The following is a 19,039-nucleotide window of genomic DNA, read 5'->3' as shown; positions in this document are numbered from 1 at the left end:
CCAACTAATGGAAAACGACCTGTGTAATCAGTTAGGATTACATTGCTTCTTCAGCTAATCCATACATGAGTGAGTATGACACAAGCTCACCCACTCAGAATGAGCACTGTGAACCCCCACTGCACAAGCATGTGTATGGATCACCACTATATCTGCATATGGCAACAAAATTGCCAGCTCCTCATTCCTTCCTCCCAAATCTCTTGGTGGTTATCTGAGTTTGTCACTAGAGGGCATGAGCACATTTAGGGGCAAAGACTGCAGTAGAGTAACCTTCAGTGCACAAGGCATTCATGGGTATAAAAGGATGATCAGTGGAAGCATCATTTGTTTCAGTGGGAGGTCAACACCCAGCCGTTAATAGTATCATATAAAACACGATCTGATATGTTTTCATGATATGAAAATGTGAGTGAGCAAGTGACATCAGATGCTGTAGTCAATTGTGGAAAAAAGTTTTAATACAAACTGAAAACACAGAAATCACGGACCACTTTCCGGGCTTAAAAGATTATTGTTTTACTTAATTTTTTATTTTATTATTTTCACTCCAAATGTTTGTGTTATTAAATAGATTATTATGGCAAAAGAAAATCAAGCTCACTTTTGGCTCACTTGTCTTACTATTCTTCAGTGATTATAAAAAATGATAGAAGCACAAATAGAGATTTGGTGTGGATGTAAGTCCAATCCTGCAGGGCATGCCATGTCTAAAAAGTGTTTTTAATTGGGTCCATTTTATAGTGAACATTCAACTTTCTGTCAATTTATGATGTGACAATAAATAGTGTACCCAGTTTCAGCTGATACCTATGGCGGATACCCATGAGTAGCTAAACATTGTAGATTCAACAATGGACATCTGTAAAAATATAGTTACAGGATATGTAGAATACTATCTGTAAATTGTGTAAATTAAAGTAATATTGTGGAAAAATAGGCAATAATTATAAATAAATAAAAAATGATGAAGGACTTCAAACTCTGGCTGTCTGTAACTGAACAGAAAATGATATACTATTCACTTTGGTAAAAAAAAAAAAAAAAAAGCAATTGAAGCATTGATTGAGCATTCATGAAAGCACAATTCTCTCCGTATACGGTGTGTTATGCCAGTCCACAATCAACACATCTTTTACATCTGCACATTTAAATCATCACACAGGCCAGATGTTGACAGGCTGATTCATAAGAAATAATCCTAAACAGTGTCACACTTACATCCCCAAAATAAACTTTTTCAATGGGGAAAAAAACCCAACACTTAAGTAAAGTATGTTCAGTAGCTGAAATCAGTGCTATTTTGGGATGTGAGCAACTCAAGTCGGATAACAACAGAGAGTGTGCTTCAAGCTCCAAGTTAGCTCATTAAAAAAGTATTCAGGGCAGAGCACGTCAATCTCATTCATGGATTTTTGGTCACATCCAGCTATTTATTGTGGATCACATTGTAAACATTTCCCATTATCACTACAGCTTTATTCGCTTTACCCCTTCTCTACACAGAGAGTTTCCCAAAAAAAAGTACAGACACTTCCAGGATCAACAACAGGGATATGTAGGTGTTATTTTAATTAACACATCAGGATACTAACAGAGTGATATACAATGTAACTATAATCCTCTGCTGTTATTGCCACTGACACTACTGCGATAATCATGCACCACAAGAGAAGGTTCTAATGAGGACACGGTTGTATCAAATGTGGCTCCATCATGTGTCAAGTTTGGAAACACGTGCACCACACCACTAGCCAGCACCCAGGATAAGAGTCTTTCAAAATATTTACATGTGACCTCACACCTATGAACACACACACACACATACACACACAGTAACTTGGCAAGCTAAGTGTGCACCATCTATTTGCTTATCAGCGGCACAAACACAGCAAGCACAATGATGACGACCAAATTAACAGCAGTGTCAGAGAGAAGGTAAACAGCAGTGTTTGCACGGTGTAGAGCATGTTGCAATTCAAAACACCATAACAGGCGTTTAAATCACACAGGCTAGTAAGCAGGTTTATGGAGCACACAAGTCATTAGTATTATAATAATAAAGCGTTACAAGAGTCATGAAGGAAACCCGCGTAAAGCTGTCACACATGCCATCAGCAAAAGAGAGACGATACAAAAAAAAGCGTTGCAGCAGGTCTACAGTTAGCTGAAAGGTCATAAGAAAAGCAATCCTAATAAAACGTTCAACGTGTTCTGGCTCAGACGTCCGAAGTTGGACATGTCTTACCTGGTCCCGCGGAATGCAAGGCAGCGAAGTCCTGCGGTGGGACTTGCTGTTGCTCTGACAGTGAGCCATCATTTCCGAGGCCGCTATGGAGCTGGACCTCCGTCTCCTTTTGAAGACAGGGATGTCCTCCTCCTTCGCCCCGGTCACAGAGCCACAGCACCCCGTCCCGCTGGTCCCTGAGGCCGGCAGGAGCCGGTCAGCATACCTCGCAAGCAAAACCCCCAGCAGCCCCAGCAGGTAGGCCAGGTAGGGTCTCCAGCTGGCCCGGAATCTGCCCAGAGAGACGAGGGAGATGGCCCTGATGACGCTAATGAAGACGAGGATGGACACTCCCTGACGCAGCCGGACGACCAGCAGAGCCCCGCTGCCCAGGCAGCCGAGGACTACCAGGGTCGCGGGGAGGGACAGCAGCTGCTCCTCGGCGCCGCGCAGGAGGGACTGCGCCGCGGCTTCGCCCAAGTGGCACACCGCTAACAAAAACACCGCGGTGCGGATGAGCACCCCGCAGCGAATTAGATATAGTCCGACCCAGAAGAAGGCACATACGAGTGTAAAAACGGGGGAGACGCAGTAACCCACAGTCAAAAGCAGCTCCACAGCGCAGCCCGCCGCGAAATGAAGACGAGAGCTGGAGCCGCTGCTATTTCCGCTGCTGCTGCTGCTGCTGCTGCTGCTGCTGCCTGCATCCCAGTCGACCAATCTGAGCAGCAGAGCGAGAATAACGGAGACGGAGGCAAAGCAGACCGCAGACGACACTCCTCGGCAAGTCCATGTCACGGCGAGTCTCAACCACGACTGGCTCCCTGCGTCCTGGTGCAACGGGGTGACACATGTCTTCACGTAGCAGTTGCGCTCCAACGCTGCCCGGGGATATTTTTCATGAGCGTATCTTGATGAACCTCTGTCGCTGTCTGCCTCCAAAGCCATCGCTCAGCAGTCAAGCGGAATGCTGGGCTGACCGTCCGGGGAAATAATAGATTTGAGTTTCTGTGTGAGCGTCTAAGTCTACATGTTCAACCTATCATTCCCATGATAATGCATGTTCTCTGTGCGCAACTGGCAGCTAAATATTGGTCAGTGATGCTTCCCTCCAAAACAAACGTTCTATAACCTAGGCATATCATTGTTTTAATAACTGCCAAATTTTTGGTGTTCACAACTTTTCTGGGTCACATTTGGTCTTACTATTGGGTTGCCTCTGGCAGTAATCAGTGAACCAAAAATGCAACCCCTGGCGTTTCACACATCTAGGCCACTGCCTCCACTCCTCCACATAGTCTCTCACTCACCCTCTATCTCTCTCTCTTTCTCTCCCCTCCCACTAAACACTATCCCTTTTTTTTTTTTTTGCCGCTCCGGTGATTCCTCCGTCACGTTTCGAGCTCTTCCCCGTGTTTCTGTTCATTCTGTTCATTCATTCAGGCTGATATGACTCAGTTTGCAGTGGATGTGCCATGTATAGAGATTTCCTGGCTTGTTTTTTGGAAGATGAAGCAGTCCATTATATGAATAGTAATCATGTAGCATAATACATTTTAGATCTACTCCACTGTATAAATATGACAGACCAAAGAGACCAAAAAGGGATATCATAGCCTACTGGTACCACATAACTTTTAACTGTAAGCTATCATTAATCAACCTAAGTTCCTCAAAACTCACATGTCAAAGACATATACGTAGAAATCTGTCTTCACTGCCATGGGAAGTTACTTAATTCACTTTCCTTACGCCTGTATGCACCATTGGATGTAGTCCAAAAAAACAGACACACCAGAATCACAATCCTACAAACAACAAAGAGCAGAATTTAGCTCTAGTAATAATCATCTTGCTACCCATGATTTCCCCAGGATTACAATCCTAAATCACATCATCCTCCGCCTCCTGTGAGGCAGACTGGCCGAGAACAAGTTAGCAGCCTTAACCTGTTTGCCCTACATTTTATGAGAGGATTTGAAAAGATGGACTGCAATAAAATAAAGCTATTTCAAGTCTGCCGTCTCTTTCTGTAGTATTATTAATGCAACTAAATCATACAAATTGGTTGTGGGAAAGGAAAGCGTTGTTTTTGTTGTCAGGCCTGCCGTGTGCTATACTAAAAGTCTTTAAATGTACAGAATGCTGCAGCTACAATTTTAACTAAAACTAGAAAATGTGACCATAATACACAAATTTCAGCTTCCCTTCATTGGCTATCTATGTCAGACTTGCTTCTGATGATTTACAATATTTTACAGCACATCCCTTCATACCTGTTTGATCTCCTTAAACCTTATATTCCATATCATTCTTATTCTTTGATTACGTCATGCCTTGTATCGGTTACTATCTGTCTGGCAGCTCAGTCTCAGTCTCAATTAATATACTAAGCCTAGTACTTATATCCCATGTTTGTCCTGCCAAGGAGAATACTGTACATTTTCTGAAAGCAAGACTGCATCCGTTTAACCCTCGGTCTGTGTCTCTCTCTCTTTCTTTCGCTCTCTTCTCCTTCTCCCTCTACCCATTGTCCTCTTTTCATTTCTCTGTGGGACCTCTCTCCTCTAGCTGTCGGTTCCTCATTCAAGATGCGTTGGATCTGGATCTTCGTCCTCCAGGAGAGTTAGTCTCTCCTCTTGTCTGTCTTTCTCTCATATGTGTTTGTGTCCTTTCTCCTATCAGTGTGAATAGTGTGCCTGGGCTTTGCCTCTTGTGTGTTTTTGTGTAGCCTGTCCTCTTTCCAGGTCTCAATGGTGAAGAATAGGATGTGTGGTGATCACGTTTGGCAGTGTCCTCCCAGATCCATATTGCTTATATATGTTTATCTATCTATCATTTTGTCATGCTTTTGTCCTTACTGTGATTTTACGATGTTGGTCAACTCTGTACACACATCTATTGCATATGTGTTCGTCCTGGGAGAGGGATCCCTCCTCAGTTGCTCTTCCTGAGGTTTCTTCCATTTTTTTCTGGTTAAAAGGAGGTTGTTTAGGGAGTTTTTCCTTATCTGAAGCAAGGGTTTAAGGACAATTTGTAAAGGCCCTTTAGGCAAATTAGTAATTTGTGACATTGGGCTTTATAAATGCAATTGACCTGACTTGACATTATGTCTGAATTGCTGATTTATGAACTTATTTAAAACATCTGTCCAATACTTTGGGTACATTTTGTTATGTGTATATATGCATCAGAAATGTATTAGGTCTCTCCTTTCCCCTATAGTTTGAGTTATGATGTAACATAGGAACAGTGTTTTATTACAGCGGCGTTACGCAATATGGGTAAGTACAATCAGTCGAGTGCAATCAGGGCAAAAATCTCATGTTTTAGTCATCCCATCACAATGGACAGTGGATATTTGCCAGTACAAACTGTTCATTCTCATTCAAGCTCCATAGAAACCTGGTTTGTATGTCAGGGAGGTTAAGAGAGGACAACTTAGTGCACAAGATAATATGCCAAATACCTAAGTTTTAGTTTTATTCGATTTTTTATACTGGTTGACAACTTTCCAAAGAGTCAGAGTCAAACCTGTCAAATGTCAGAAAATTTGGACCAACAGCTACACATTTTTTTTTGTGCCTTTGCTGAATGTTTACAAGTCAGTGGCCAACTGTGCAACCCTCTCAAAGAAGACAAATCATTGAACTGTGATATGGTCCTCCTATACACAATGACCTACAGATGCAATAATGAAAGCGGACTCAGCCTGGAACAGATGCAACAGGGTTCAGCCCTGTCTTTGCTATACATCAGCACTAAAGGCCAATTTATGCTCCTGCGTTAAATCGGCCGTGGGCACGTACGCAGCCGTGTGGAGATAGGTACCTTACACCAGACCCAAAGCCATAGCCTGACGTCCACCTCTCAAAAAATTTAACGACGACACAGACCGCAACAACTGTGATTGGTCCGCTTGGCTGTGGCTTGGTAGCGTTGCATTTCCTCCTACTCATTTCCAGGTTCTCCTTCTCCATAAACAACATGAAATCAAGGAGAGGGTTAACTTTTCCTGCTACAGCTTTCCGACCGTGGTCCCACTGTAAATCACATTTTGGCAAAGGTGGTCATGATAATAACATTCTTCAACCTTTGACCTCAGGGATGTTTTCCAGACACACTCCTCCAGTTGTACTGAGTATGCGTTGTAAAAGTGTCATCTATCATTATGAAGTGCTTGTGTGTGTGTGTGTGTGTGTGTGTGTGTGTGTGTGTGTGTGTGTGTGTGTGTGTGTGTGTGTGTGTATTTCATGTTTGGCCTTCATCAGGTTATCTGTATGGCTTACACAACTACACTTGGTGATATTCATACTGTCATCATATGTAAACTAGAGCTGCAAAGATTAATCGATTAGTTGTCAACTCTTAAATTAATCACCAACTATTTTGATAATCGATTAGTTGGTTTGAGTAATTTTTTAAGACAAAAGTGATTCCAGTGATTCCAGCTTCTTAAATGTGAATAATTTCTAGTTTCTTCTCTCCTCTGGGACAGTAAACTGAAACTCTTTGAGTTGTGGACAAAAAAAGACATTTGAGGACGTCATCTTGGGCGTTTGGGAAACACTGATCCACATTTTCACCATTTCCTGACATTTTATAGACCAAACAACTAAACCAAAAATCTGATAAAAACCTACAAAAGATTGCATTAAATGTCAGGTCTATACACAAATGCAGCAACATCAGCCACGGAACCCTTATTAATAAATAAAACGTCTGTGGACACCACGGTGGGTGGAACAACAAGCATTATGAAGACTCTTTTACACTGGACGCAGCCCAGCTGGCGCGTGCAAATGTGATGTCATGGGATCGCCGTGACTATTTATACCCGCGCTGGTGCTCGCGACACTAGTTGCAGTCTTCTCCTGAACAGAGGTGGCGCTAATGAGCCAAGGCTACAGACGTAGCTCTTTCTACGGACTAGAAGAAGAAGAAAAAGGTAAACAATGGCAGAACCGGCAGCAGCATTGCCGTCAATACTTTGATTTGATTCGATGACCTACTTTGTCGGATCGAGGCTTTCATTCACCATAAAAGAACTCATCTTAACCCGGTAAGTTTACAAGAGACACTTGCAGTCACTGTGAGAGTCCTGGCATCCAGTTGTCAGCGAACTCGTTCAGGCCTCCCATTTCCGCTTTGTTGCATGCCGCTGAAAAAAAAAAGAGCCGTGCGCGACCTCTGCCCACCGTGACGTCATTTTGACGTCACGGTGGCACGCGCCACCTTGGATGCGTCTAGTATAATTCACGTGTAAGGCCACATGAAGTAAATAGCCGGCCTAATGACGTTAGAATCAACAGCAGAATGAAACATCACCAAGTAAGACACAACACAGAGATGTACAGTATAAACATAAACTCCACAGCGGCTGCAGCCACAAACACACTATTCAAGCAAATAGAGAGCTGCGCACACACACACACACACACACACACACACACACTTGTTTGTTATTGTTGGTCTACTCGCACTGTCTGAACGTAATGAGTCTTGAGCAGCGTGAAGTCCTCACTCTGGTTCAATTTCTCTATTCACAATTTCAACTCAGCCTGTCTGCCCGACTGTAACGTCAACCAGTCCAGTTCGGCCCCTGTCCAACTGCGATGCTCAAAGTTTTCAGACATTTTTACCTGAAGAAGCTCTGCTGTCACATAACAGATTATTTTCCAAAACAGCAGGAAGTACTCACACTCCCCACTGAAGGTAGAAGTTCCTCAGTAAACGCAGAAGTCACGTGGAGTATCCACTACGAGAAAATGTCAATCACTGCTCATGCACACAGCATTCATGTGGGGGGGAGGGGCTTAGAAGACCTACCTACAGCACCTTTAATTGTATTGCATTGTTCTTTTGTTCCTTTCTCACACAGTTTATCAGGACTTTTTCGTAGCCTTACTATGATTAAAAAAAAAGAAACAATTTGATTATATTTACATTGTCAAGGATTACTTGATTACATTATTGATTATGTCTTTAAGATATGGCAATTTTAAAACTATGACACTTTTTTTCAGGAATTATGCCAGTATGTTTTTGTAAGGTTACTCTCAGCACAAAACAGCACCAACAAAAACTTACACAGAAGAAACAGCATCCCACATGTTGTAAAATGCACACAGTACACCTGTAGTTTGTGCCAGTACTGTTCTTGTAATAGTCATTTGATTTGACCAAGTATAAATGCTGGATATGCAAAATGCCTTTTATTTGCATTATAAATGTTTTGAGATGTTTAAAGAGAAAAAATTATATTTGTGGAACTCAAACTTTTGTGTTTTAGTATAAGTTTCAATATTATAGGTTATATAGGTTTGATTTTTAAGTAATCTAGAAGTAATCAGATTAGGATACAGTTTTCTGTAGTCCAATGATTATGTTAATTGCCATGTCATTTGTATTCACTAACTGACTACATTTCAAATGAATCTGACCCAAACCTGAGTACAATAGCCTACTAGCCTACAATAGCCTAAAACAAAAGTAGCCTAGTAGTAAAATGACAGATTGTGTTGTAATTTGTTACATCCACACCTCAATAACAAGACAAAAACCATTTGTTTTTTTCTCATGTGCATTAACACTGTATATGGTATGTGACCTTAAGAATGTGTAAGAAAGTGATGGAGTAACAAAATCCGAACAGTTATGATCCAAAAAGTCATTTTCACCTCATTAACCCAGACATAATAGCTTCAAAAAAGACCCCTCAAAATTAGAACTCCTTTTTTTCTGAACACACGGCTCCCATTTATTGTAACACAGGGAAAGTGCATAAGAAGTACACCATGTGATCATGTGCACAAATAGTACCATAAACAGCCAGAATCTTCTAAACACTGTACGTTTCCACGTGGTGAATCATAATGATAACAGACTTTTAAATGAACTTGACTAATTAGCTTTGTCATGGTTAACTTAAATTTCTGGCCTCTGAAGATTTGGCCGCTCACGGAGAGAGATGCAGTGTTACACATTTTGAGAAACTAACTAAGGACACAGAGAGGAATGTTAACGGGTCAGTTCTAATCAAGAGTGGGTTTTGATTTCTCTTCTCTTCTGTCTTTTAAGTCAGGCTTTAAGTTTAAAAGCTGTTCAATCATCTGACTGATGAGTAAAACATTTCCAACTGTCTCTCTCTCTCACTCACACACACACAAAAAAAAAAACATACGTCACACACAATGCATTGTTACACATTGCACCGCCACATCACTGTGTTTTATTTTGTAGCTGTAAAAATGTAAACCCAAACTAAGCATGTGACTGCTATTGATTTATCTCCAAGTTATACACACATGGGTAAAGTTTACAGCCTTGTCCTGCTGCATGCGTAAGTTCTGCTTTTTAGACATTATAATTTAGAATGGGTTCCTGTTGTCATAAACTTTTTTTGGATAATGGCACATAAAAATATTTGTCATGTTCTGACACACTGGGCCAGAGAGTTGTTGTTGTTATTTGAAGGTGCTCCTCTGACCCTTTCCTGCTCCAAGGGGGAAACTCTTTACCCGTGGCGCTCTACAGTGTTGGGTGCAGTGGCACACTCCAACAGTGACTGAGGAGAGCCTGTATGCCAAGGACACACGACTCACTGGGCTAAACAAAGCACACCAAATTAGTGATCCCCTGGCGATGTCACAGAAAAAGCTGAATTTGATCATATAAGGTTGAGAAAGAAGTCACTCTATACATGAGGGAAAAACACAGTGTGGTTATAATGAATTTCTGTGTCTGTTTATATACAGTATGTGGAGTGGGGAAAATAAAGATGTGTGGAAGCAGGGGAAAACACACCTTTGACCAGAGTCAATAAGATGAGCTATGAGGTGTGTTTGTGAACATAACTCTGAACAGCTAAAAACAGCAAAGACAGTTCATGTCCAGGCAACATTGTTTTGCACTTATTTGTCATCTGTTACAGGGACATGATCAATTTATTGCTTTCATTATTTATTATTAACCAAGGACGATAAAAATTCCTTTATTGGTACGTATTAATAGAAAATGTATATAAAATCCATGGTGAGTGAAGTCCATCTAGGCAAGAAGTGCAGTTATATATCAGGTCATCTTCCTTTTGGCTCAACACCAAAATGTGTTGTGATGCCAGTCATTTGCTTGTAGCACCATCTGCCATCTCTGAGCAGCTGAAAATACACAAAACTGACAGCATGAAGAAAGTCTGGAGAGCCAGAAGTCTGATGATCATGAAAACATTTTTCTTTCCTTAAGACAGAAAACAGCATCTCACGTGACCTGTGTACAAGTCAGGGAATTGTAACACACAGTTTTACAATCAGAATTTGAACAAGACATTTGAAGCAGGAACACTGAATTGTCACTAAATCTTTTACCACGACAACACCAAACCAATCTTGTGAACTGAAAAGTCTAAAGTAGTAGGAGGCTTGACAATTTAGCCTGTCTAAAACCTTATCTGCACTGAGAACTTTGTAAGTAGATCTTCATCACGGCTTTAATAAATTAAAAAAAAGTAGTGTTTTATGCATTCGTAACAAGCATTGACTGAATTGCAAATGATACAGAAAGCAACGGAATGCCTCAGAGTTGACTCATCAATATTGTCTGAGATCTGTCACACAGAAGCAAAAGACATAAATGCACTACGAGAAGTACAAGGAATACAAGGCATCACTGATTCTCCACACACATGACCAGGATGCATGGTATTGTATCCACTGATATCTTAAAAACAAAGACATACAACATATCTTTCTAAGTATATGCATAAACAGCTGTTTTGTATGTTTAAGATGAAGATGTATGTCATCCAGAAGTCCTGCACAGTAATCTAAGATTTAGACATCTACTAAACATTTAACATTCCTACCTCGTGGAGCCTAAATTTAGCTGAGACATCTCCAAGTATGTGGCTGTCTCTTAAACTGCAAATAATGCAAAATTGCTCAGTTGGATCACTACCAAACTATGGAATGTATTTAATTCAAGTTAATTTGATATAACTGTTTTTTTAAACTGGAAAATATCAAAATTACACTGATATGCACAAATGCAAAACCCGCACCCCACACATACTGTATACGTATTGTGCAGTCTAGCTCTGTCTCTCCTTAATTGTTACCATATGATGGATTAGGAGTTGTTTATGAGTAAGCACAGCAGAAAATGCACCATATCCTGTTTGTTATTCTCCACCAGGGATAAATCTCCAACAGTGGCCTGTTCGCACCAGTAATAACTTGGAACATGTAGCACAAACACCCTCTCTTTGTACGTTTGTATGTGCATATGTGGTAGCAGAGAGAAGTAATTTACAACATGATGATGAAATATGCATTTTATTGTTCTTAGGGCTTATTTCCAAGTTGTATCTGTTTTACAAGGAGGAAAAATATTGCTATTATTCTGTGACTCGAGCAGAAACGCCACAGCATATTTTGCTCAACCTTTTATTTCGAACTGACACAGGCGCCCAGCCTAATACGGACTCCTGCTGCTGCTTGATCTGATCAGAATAGACCTGGAAAACACAACCAAACCAGTTGGTCCCTGTTGGTCAAACTATAAGTTGGGCATTGTGTCAGCAGCATGATAAGCTGTGTCTGCTAACTCTTCAGGAATCCATGGACTGCTTATCAGGGCTGTGTGTGTGTGTGTGTGTGTGTGTGTGTGTGTGTGTGTGTGTGTGTGTGTGTGTGTGTGTGTGTGTGTGTGTGTGTGTGTGTGTGTGTGTCTTTCACCCAGGTAGTCAAAGGACTGGGAACAGGAAAGGGCTAGCCTGTGAGCATGTTTGTGTGCGTGCGTGCATGCAAAAATTCTGAGCACTTCTATGCCTGCAATTGTACATATACTGTATGTTTGCATGTATGTAGGTATGCAATATGTATGTATGTATGTATATATGTATGTATGTGTACAATATTTATGGGATTATAGGTGAGAAGGACGTGTGGTTAGAACATTCATCCACTCCTCACCGTATCAAGAGACAGAGAAGATGTGTTATCAGGAGTTGTACCTGTGCTTCACCGCTGGTCTCAGTCCAATTTATTTACACACTGTCCCTCCATTCGCATCCCTCCCTCTCACATCTGCCACCTCTGAGTGACCCTCTCTCAGTGCGTGTTTGTCCAGCTATCTACAAACCACTGTTATCCACTGAGATAACACACACACACACACACACACACACACACACACAAACAAAGTAGGGTCTACTCATCCCACTGTGCTTTACAAATCCCACTTAAACAGAACAAATATAAGGTCTAACCTGGTGTGACAGTAATAGTGGTGTGAGATGAAGAGACGTGAGGTTTGGCTGCCTACAGAAAATACCAATGAATTATATAGGTAGTCCTCATGTAATGAATATTTTACAGCCTGTTGCCTTATATGTTAGTGACAAGATCAGACTACTGATGCTACAAGATGAGGCTGCTAAACAGTTTTATGAGGCCCTTATAGAAACAAAGTCACGTTTCCATCCAAATATATTGATATTTTGAGCAAATTTACAAAAAGAAAAGAAAAGGGTCAGTGTGTTTTCATTAAGTATCCTGGTGCCTGGGTTAATGCAAAGTATTTCTTAAATCTGTAGGATTAATGAATTTCACTCCAAGATGAGTAAGCTGATAAGATGAACATGGTACACGAATAATGTTACTTAAACCTGCGTTAGTTTTTTTGCCGCTTAAGACCAGCGCAAACAAGTTGTGAACGCAACACAGACGTTATCACCCTTTAAGTTACAGTAATATAGACAACCAGATGCTACTTCTTGCATTCATTTGGAGTCATGCTTGTGTCCAACTGATGAACCTAAATGCATTTAGTCTCCACTAACTCCTGAGAGAAATATCTGACTCTTTAGCTGCTAAAGGTCCCACTATGTTCACCAGCTAATCGCTAACTCTGCCTGTCTGCCGTTTGGTGCTGAGCAGGTAGAGCACAGTGGGTTTAAAGCTGAAAACAGCGGCCGGCTGTAACTGCAAACAATACTAATGACAACGGTGAGAGTGAAACAAAACAGAAAAATTGCAGACTTGAAAACCAAAACAAAGCTATAAATATATTTAGAGCATGAGTGGAAGTAGGGGAATGCAGATTATAGTTGCTTAAAGTCTGATAAAAGGACGCAGTTGATGTTTAAATGTCATATTCTGTTGTCTATCCAGCATAGATCCAAAAGTACGGCGCAGTACATTTAAAATGAAGTCTTTTTTTGGGATGCCTTGGAATTATGCACAACTGAAGTTTGTCATCATGAAAGAACTGAGCTGCTGGTGCAAACATCTGTAAGGGTTCAGTATGTGTGCATGTATTGTGCGTTCCTGTGTGTGCAAATATACAGACAGCAGTTTATGAGTTGACCTCACAGTGAACAGAATGATAGAAGAGAAACTGACTGTTTCCTATTCTTCCGTCTGATTAGACAGCGCAGTGCAGCATCAGAGAGCACGCTTGTTTTTCCCAAACTCTGAGTACTTCTCAAGCTACAAAACACGTGTTCACGTCAAAATCATACAAACACATTGTGCTTACACATCCTGCACGCGCACACACATACACACACTTTGCATAAATGTGAATTCAGGTCGAGTGACTGACACACAGCTCATTATGCCACCAAGTCACCCAGATGGCTGTCATAATAAAGCACAGTGATCAAGCAGCTGCGCATGGACTCATTGATAAACAAAAAAAAACCTGAACAATAGGCTGCACCTACTCTCCCATTACACAAATATGTTAATACAAAATTTGCATTTGTGTGGAACATGTGTTACAGTGGAAACAAACAAGTCTCAAATTTGGTTTATTTGGGCTCAAAAAGAGAAGAGGCCAGAAGGACAGAGATAGGAGAGGGACTGTGTTATTCACAGGCCATGTTTCTGTGAATTGTGTGCATTTATGTGTGCAACTCCAAGGGCCACTTGTTGTCCTTTAGACAAGTATCCCATTTAGCTTGAGTTGTTCTTTGCTTTTGAACCTTATGCTAATAGTCTATTTATACCTGTTTGCTATTCACAATAACGTTCTGTTCGTTGTTTGCCCATGAAAGCATACGTCGCTGTGTGTGGCCAGCTGATTGAATAATTGTCATTACTGACCTAATGATGTGGTTTTCACAATACTCAGAGCATCACATTATAATAATTGTAAAGCCTTTCTTGCTAACTATAGGCAACACTTCCCAATACCAATCTCATTGAAACGCGTAACAACGCCTTAAAAAGACAAAACAAAACACACACAAACTAGGTCAGTTAAAAAATGTGGGCCCTGACTGTATTATCATTGAATCTGTCAAACCTGTGCAAACCTTTGGATACTAACATTAGGTTATCTACCTACAAATGATGATTATTAAAAGAACAGTTCGACACTATGGGAAATGTGCTTTTTAGCCTTCTTGTGGAGAGTTAGATGAGAGGATAGTTCTCTGTATGTTACAGTACATGGGATACCTCTCCTGTTTGTCTCCATGTCAGTGCTAATTCTACTGTATACTGGCAGATTACCAATCACTGAAATGTAAAACCTTGCATTCCTGAGGCTAAAGTACTTGGTATGATTAGCATGCATCTTTTTTGTTCCAACATTGTCTGACTGCAGCAACTTCATTCTTGTAACACTCTCTTTGCAAGTTGCCAAATTAAAATGATCATTTATATATTTTTGTTTTGCTAATTACATTTGACACAAGACTTAAGCCTCAAGAGCCATGTGAACCTTTAACCAATCTGTATAGAGCTGACTGACAGAGATGGTTGAAAGAAAAAGGTGCAAGGGAGTCAAAGAAGGAGAGAGGGAGCCTGTGGGGCCAGTGAAGTTAATGTAACTGTGCCAAGCTTGTTTAACATCAAACCAGATCAGTTTCCGTGACCACCTCCTTTACATACAGCACAAGCACAAACTGGATACACATGATTACTAATACTTTTGGTTGTCATTGGTCAGCCTTTCTTACATCCAGTATTCAGAGTGTGCTTCATAAGCATCACATCACTACCACTGTCTATTCCCCACAGCAGAACTGGGGCACGTGGATTACGAAAAGCAACATTTTAGCCATATAACTTGTTCTCTCTCTCCTTAAAACGTCCAACAAACATTATTCCCACAGCATGATGAAATCATATTATGCGGCCATGATTCTGAAGCATTTCCTGACAAAGACAAAATGCTAAAATGAAGATGTATTTAGGCAGACAGGGGAAGACACTTGGCTTGAACAGTAACACCAATAGGCCTACACAACCAAAGACACACAGATGTGAACATAGGAAAAAAAATGCAGCATCAATATAAACCAGCCAAGGGCCCGGATGCTAAACGTCTATCCTTCCGCAACAATTACCCTTACAGAGAGAAGTGGCATGTTTCTTCCAGATAGTCTATGTGCTTGTGTGTGTTTATCAGGGCTCTGAGAAGGCCCAGGCCTCACATTCCTGCTGATTTTACTGTAAGTGACAGAACCAGTCTATTTAGCACGATCCTCCCTTCGTCTTAACATCATACCCTCCCTTCTTGCTGTCCCTGGTTGAACTCTGGTTAGCGCAGATCAGCAGTCCAAGCCCTCATTCCCGCCTGGCCCTGCCCTGTCCTCATCATTACCTCACTGACTTAAGCTCCTCTGTTATCCCCTGGTTTTCTCTGACCCAGGTCCATCCCTCCCTATGCGGTACCTTGGCACTTACAGCATGTTACAGCACATTGCTCTTACTACACAGACACACTAACACACACACTACACACACAAAAAATGTTGGGATGCAAACAGCAAATAGCTCTAGAAAAAGCTATTATTACCCATTCCCATAACCCATCCCACTGCAAGCTTTATTACAATTGCTAAAATGAAATGAGGGGACCAGAACTGTGTTTACCAAATGAACTGTCAAGCGAGTGGCAACGCCGATTGACGAAGGAAGAAGAGCTGGCTCGCCGGCGGCTGAGCTGGGACTGCTGAGACGAGGACGCACCAAGGCCAGGAAAACCTTTTCCGTCAGCGGCTAATCATTCAGTTCCTAGTTATAAATGTACGAGGAAAACTAAGCTCTGGTAAAATCCTAGACGTAGCGAGAGCAATCAAGTTCCCAGGGTTGGTTATGTCGTGACACTGTAGATTGCATGAACTCTAGTAGGGGTCAGAGTGCAATTTTACTGTTTTACCAAAGTATGCCTGATCTCTGAATATACAGTACATGTTGTTGTTTTTTACAGTTGTTACTACTGCTTTGAAAATGACTCTACGTACATGTTGGATGGAGTGGAGTAGAGAGCCGATATGTTAATGAACACTTCAATGAGACTTGGGAAGTGATGCAAAATGTATGTCAGGATTAAGCTGAAAAAAACGTTTTAAACATTAAATCAGATTAGAGGGGCTTTTTAAATATAATGGAGCAGGGATTTATGTGGTGTTGCCTCGCACTGTAACGGAAAAGAAAACAAAATAGTTTTTTTATTGGGCTTTTTAATATTTCATATCTCCCTTACTGTGCTGAACCAAACAATACATATAATCTGTTCAGCTAGATACACGAGACAATCAAAGCTTAACAGCCAGAAACATATGCCAAGCAGGTTCGCTCTGGGATAAAATATTCCTGTGTCTCTCCTCCAAACCTCCTCCAATCACCTCATCCATAGCCATTGGCAGACAGTGTACTTACACTGAAATAGAAACCATTCCTGGGGGACAGTGTAGTGGATAAACTTCTGCAGCACTTTCTATTCTGGACAGCTACCAATAACACTGCTGTGTGACTGGCCTACGGATGTTTTAAGTTTCCAGACAAAAGCGTAAAATGCTGCCGCGGTGAAGCACAGCATTGGGACTTTTAGCAATGCTAGTTTGGCATTGGTTATAATAGATTATGTCAACAGCATTACAAATAATTAACTATTAAACCCTCTTTGAAATCAGTAGGGTTTAATAGTCAACACTGGACAAATCTGTAGAGTAAATGAGTGACTTTCTGGTACAATCGGGTAGAACTGTTCAATGTTGCAAAAACACTAGTCTATTTTTCTTCTTCTGTGGTGATTCATTTCTTCTGCTCTATTGAATTTGTTTGTCACATCTCCGCTCAAATGAGCTTTGAAATGCATATGTGTGGAGGACTGAATTCCATCATGCAGCCAGCCCTTTATTGCAGTCATTTGTTATATCCTGACAGCCTCTACTAAAAGAAAGAAAGAAGCATAATTCTGCTATATATTTAATATACCACATTTATCTTTTATTGGTCATAATATGGAACTGCTCTCTACGGAACATATTCAGAGCATGTCGTCTTTGTTGCAAAATAAATTTTATTCTTACTGCTTAAAATGCTGAAACTCAACTTATAATTAATGATGCTCCCCTGCCCCGGCTCTACCCTATGGGCAATCTGGGCACGTGCCCAGGGGCCCTTGCGCAGAGAGGGGCCCTCCGTGATGGGAGATTATTATTGTTTTTTCCCGGCTACGTAAAAATATACTGCACAAGGCTTGGCCTCGATCTTGACAATTATCCAATCAGAAGTCTCGTAATTGTCTGTTATTATATCCGTTTGAAATTAAGAACTGCACCACAGCACCTTTTTTAATAGTTTTTTATTGACTTTTACTAGATTAGCACTTTAGAACATGCATCATTATGCAATGCATTAACATTGATTTATTTATATATTTATTCGTATTTGTACCTGGTCTGTGAACTGTCCTTTTATGTGCTGCTCTTCGTGCCTCTTAATTGCCCCTCGGGGACAAATAAAGTTATTTTAACTGAATTGAATTGAATTGAATTGAATTGAATTGATGACTGGACAGGTATGACTGGGAGCAGGACGCAAAGCATTGTAGAGATTTGCTAACAATAAAAGTGGCTGGGCATAGAGCAGGTTGTTTACATCGAACTGATTCAAGAGAAGTTTTTCTAAGAACGAGTTGACAGATCCACGGTCAGCGGTCACGGTTGTATCAACGAGTGGAACTGTGGGAAAAAATATTGTGTGTGTAGTGTTGGCAGAAAATGGACAGCATCCAAAGCCCAGCGGGGCTGCCAAGAGAAAATTAAAATTAGGAAAAGGAAGAGAAAGAAGCGGCTGCTATAAAAAATGTCCTGCGAATAAAGGAGGAGTGAACATGAACACAGATTATGAGTGATTATTTCGCCCCATAGTCACCAAAGTAAATATTGGACCCATTTTTCACAAGCCACATATCTCCAGAACATTCCGACACTAAAATGACATTTTTCAGACGGACACATCAGGAGAAAATTAACTGTTTGAGACCTGTTTTTGTCTCAGGACCAAACTCTCGCGAGATCTGGAAACACAGAGAAGCTAACTGATGTTCGGGAGTGCCCTAACAAAATTAATCTTTGTGTTGCTAAATAAGTCCTTTAGCTGTTTAAATATCTAACGTTAGCAAAAGAAAATATTATTAAATTATACAAAAATTACTTTTTCTCCATCCACCCGACGTTCACTTCACTTTCAAACAAGGCCACAGCCCTTTAGGAGACAGAAGTGTGTACCGTTTCATTCCATTGGCGATGCTTGAAATGCATTTTTAAATTCCCCATATTAGATGATTACCAGCCCCCGCACACATTTGCACAATTACATACTGCACATCCATGTATACATACCCACATGCACATGTACACACAGCCAGGCATAGAAACTAAACAGGAGAGAAAGCAAGCAACTGGAGGAGATGCATAAGGAAAAGCCTGGTCCATTTAGTCATCATCCTTATGGGCTTATTGCCCAGCAAGAGAGCCATTATCAGCCCATTGTACCAGTGTCACACTGG

General features: G+C 41.0%; 1 protein-coding gene and 1 long non-coding RNA gene across 2 annotated transcripts in view; both read right to left on the bottom strand.

Moving 5' to 3' along the window:
- LOC114552880 (cGMP-inhibited 3',5'-cyclic phosphodiesterase A-like) overlaps window positions 1-3,388 on the bottom strand; it is a 61,806-nt gene extending 58,418 nt beyond the window's left edge. The window contains exon 1 of the mRNA XM_028573976.1: window positions 2,249-3,388. Within this exon, the coding sequence (XP_028429777.1) occupies window positions 2,249-3,175 (927 nt within the window). The 5' untranslated portion in view covers window positions 3,176-3,388. The remainder of the gene's footprint in view (window positions 1-2,248) is intronic.
- Window positions 3,389-10,177: 6,789 nt separating this feature from the next.
- Window positions 10,178-19,039, bottom strand: part of LOC114550819 (uncharacterized) — a 136,216-nt gene continuing 127,354 nt past the window's right edge. The window contains exon 3 of the long non-coding RNA XR_003691755.1: window positions 10,178-10,386. This is a non-coding gene — a long non-coding RNA (uncharacterized LOC114550819). The remainder of the gene's footprint in view (window positions 10,387-19,039) is intronic.

Source organism: Perca flavescens, chromosome 3 (assembly GCF_004354835.1).
Source record: "Perca flavescens isolate YP-PL-M2 chromosome 3, PFLA_1.0, whole genome shotgun sequence".
Classification (NCBI taxonomy): Eukaryota; Metazoa; Chordata; class Actinopteri; order Perciformes; family Percidae; genus Perca; species Perca flavescens.
The sequence above is the reverse complement of the archived record's forward strand: the minus strand, read 5'-3'. Positions and strand labels throughout refer to the sequence as shown.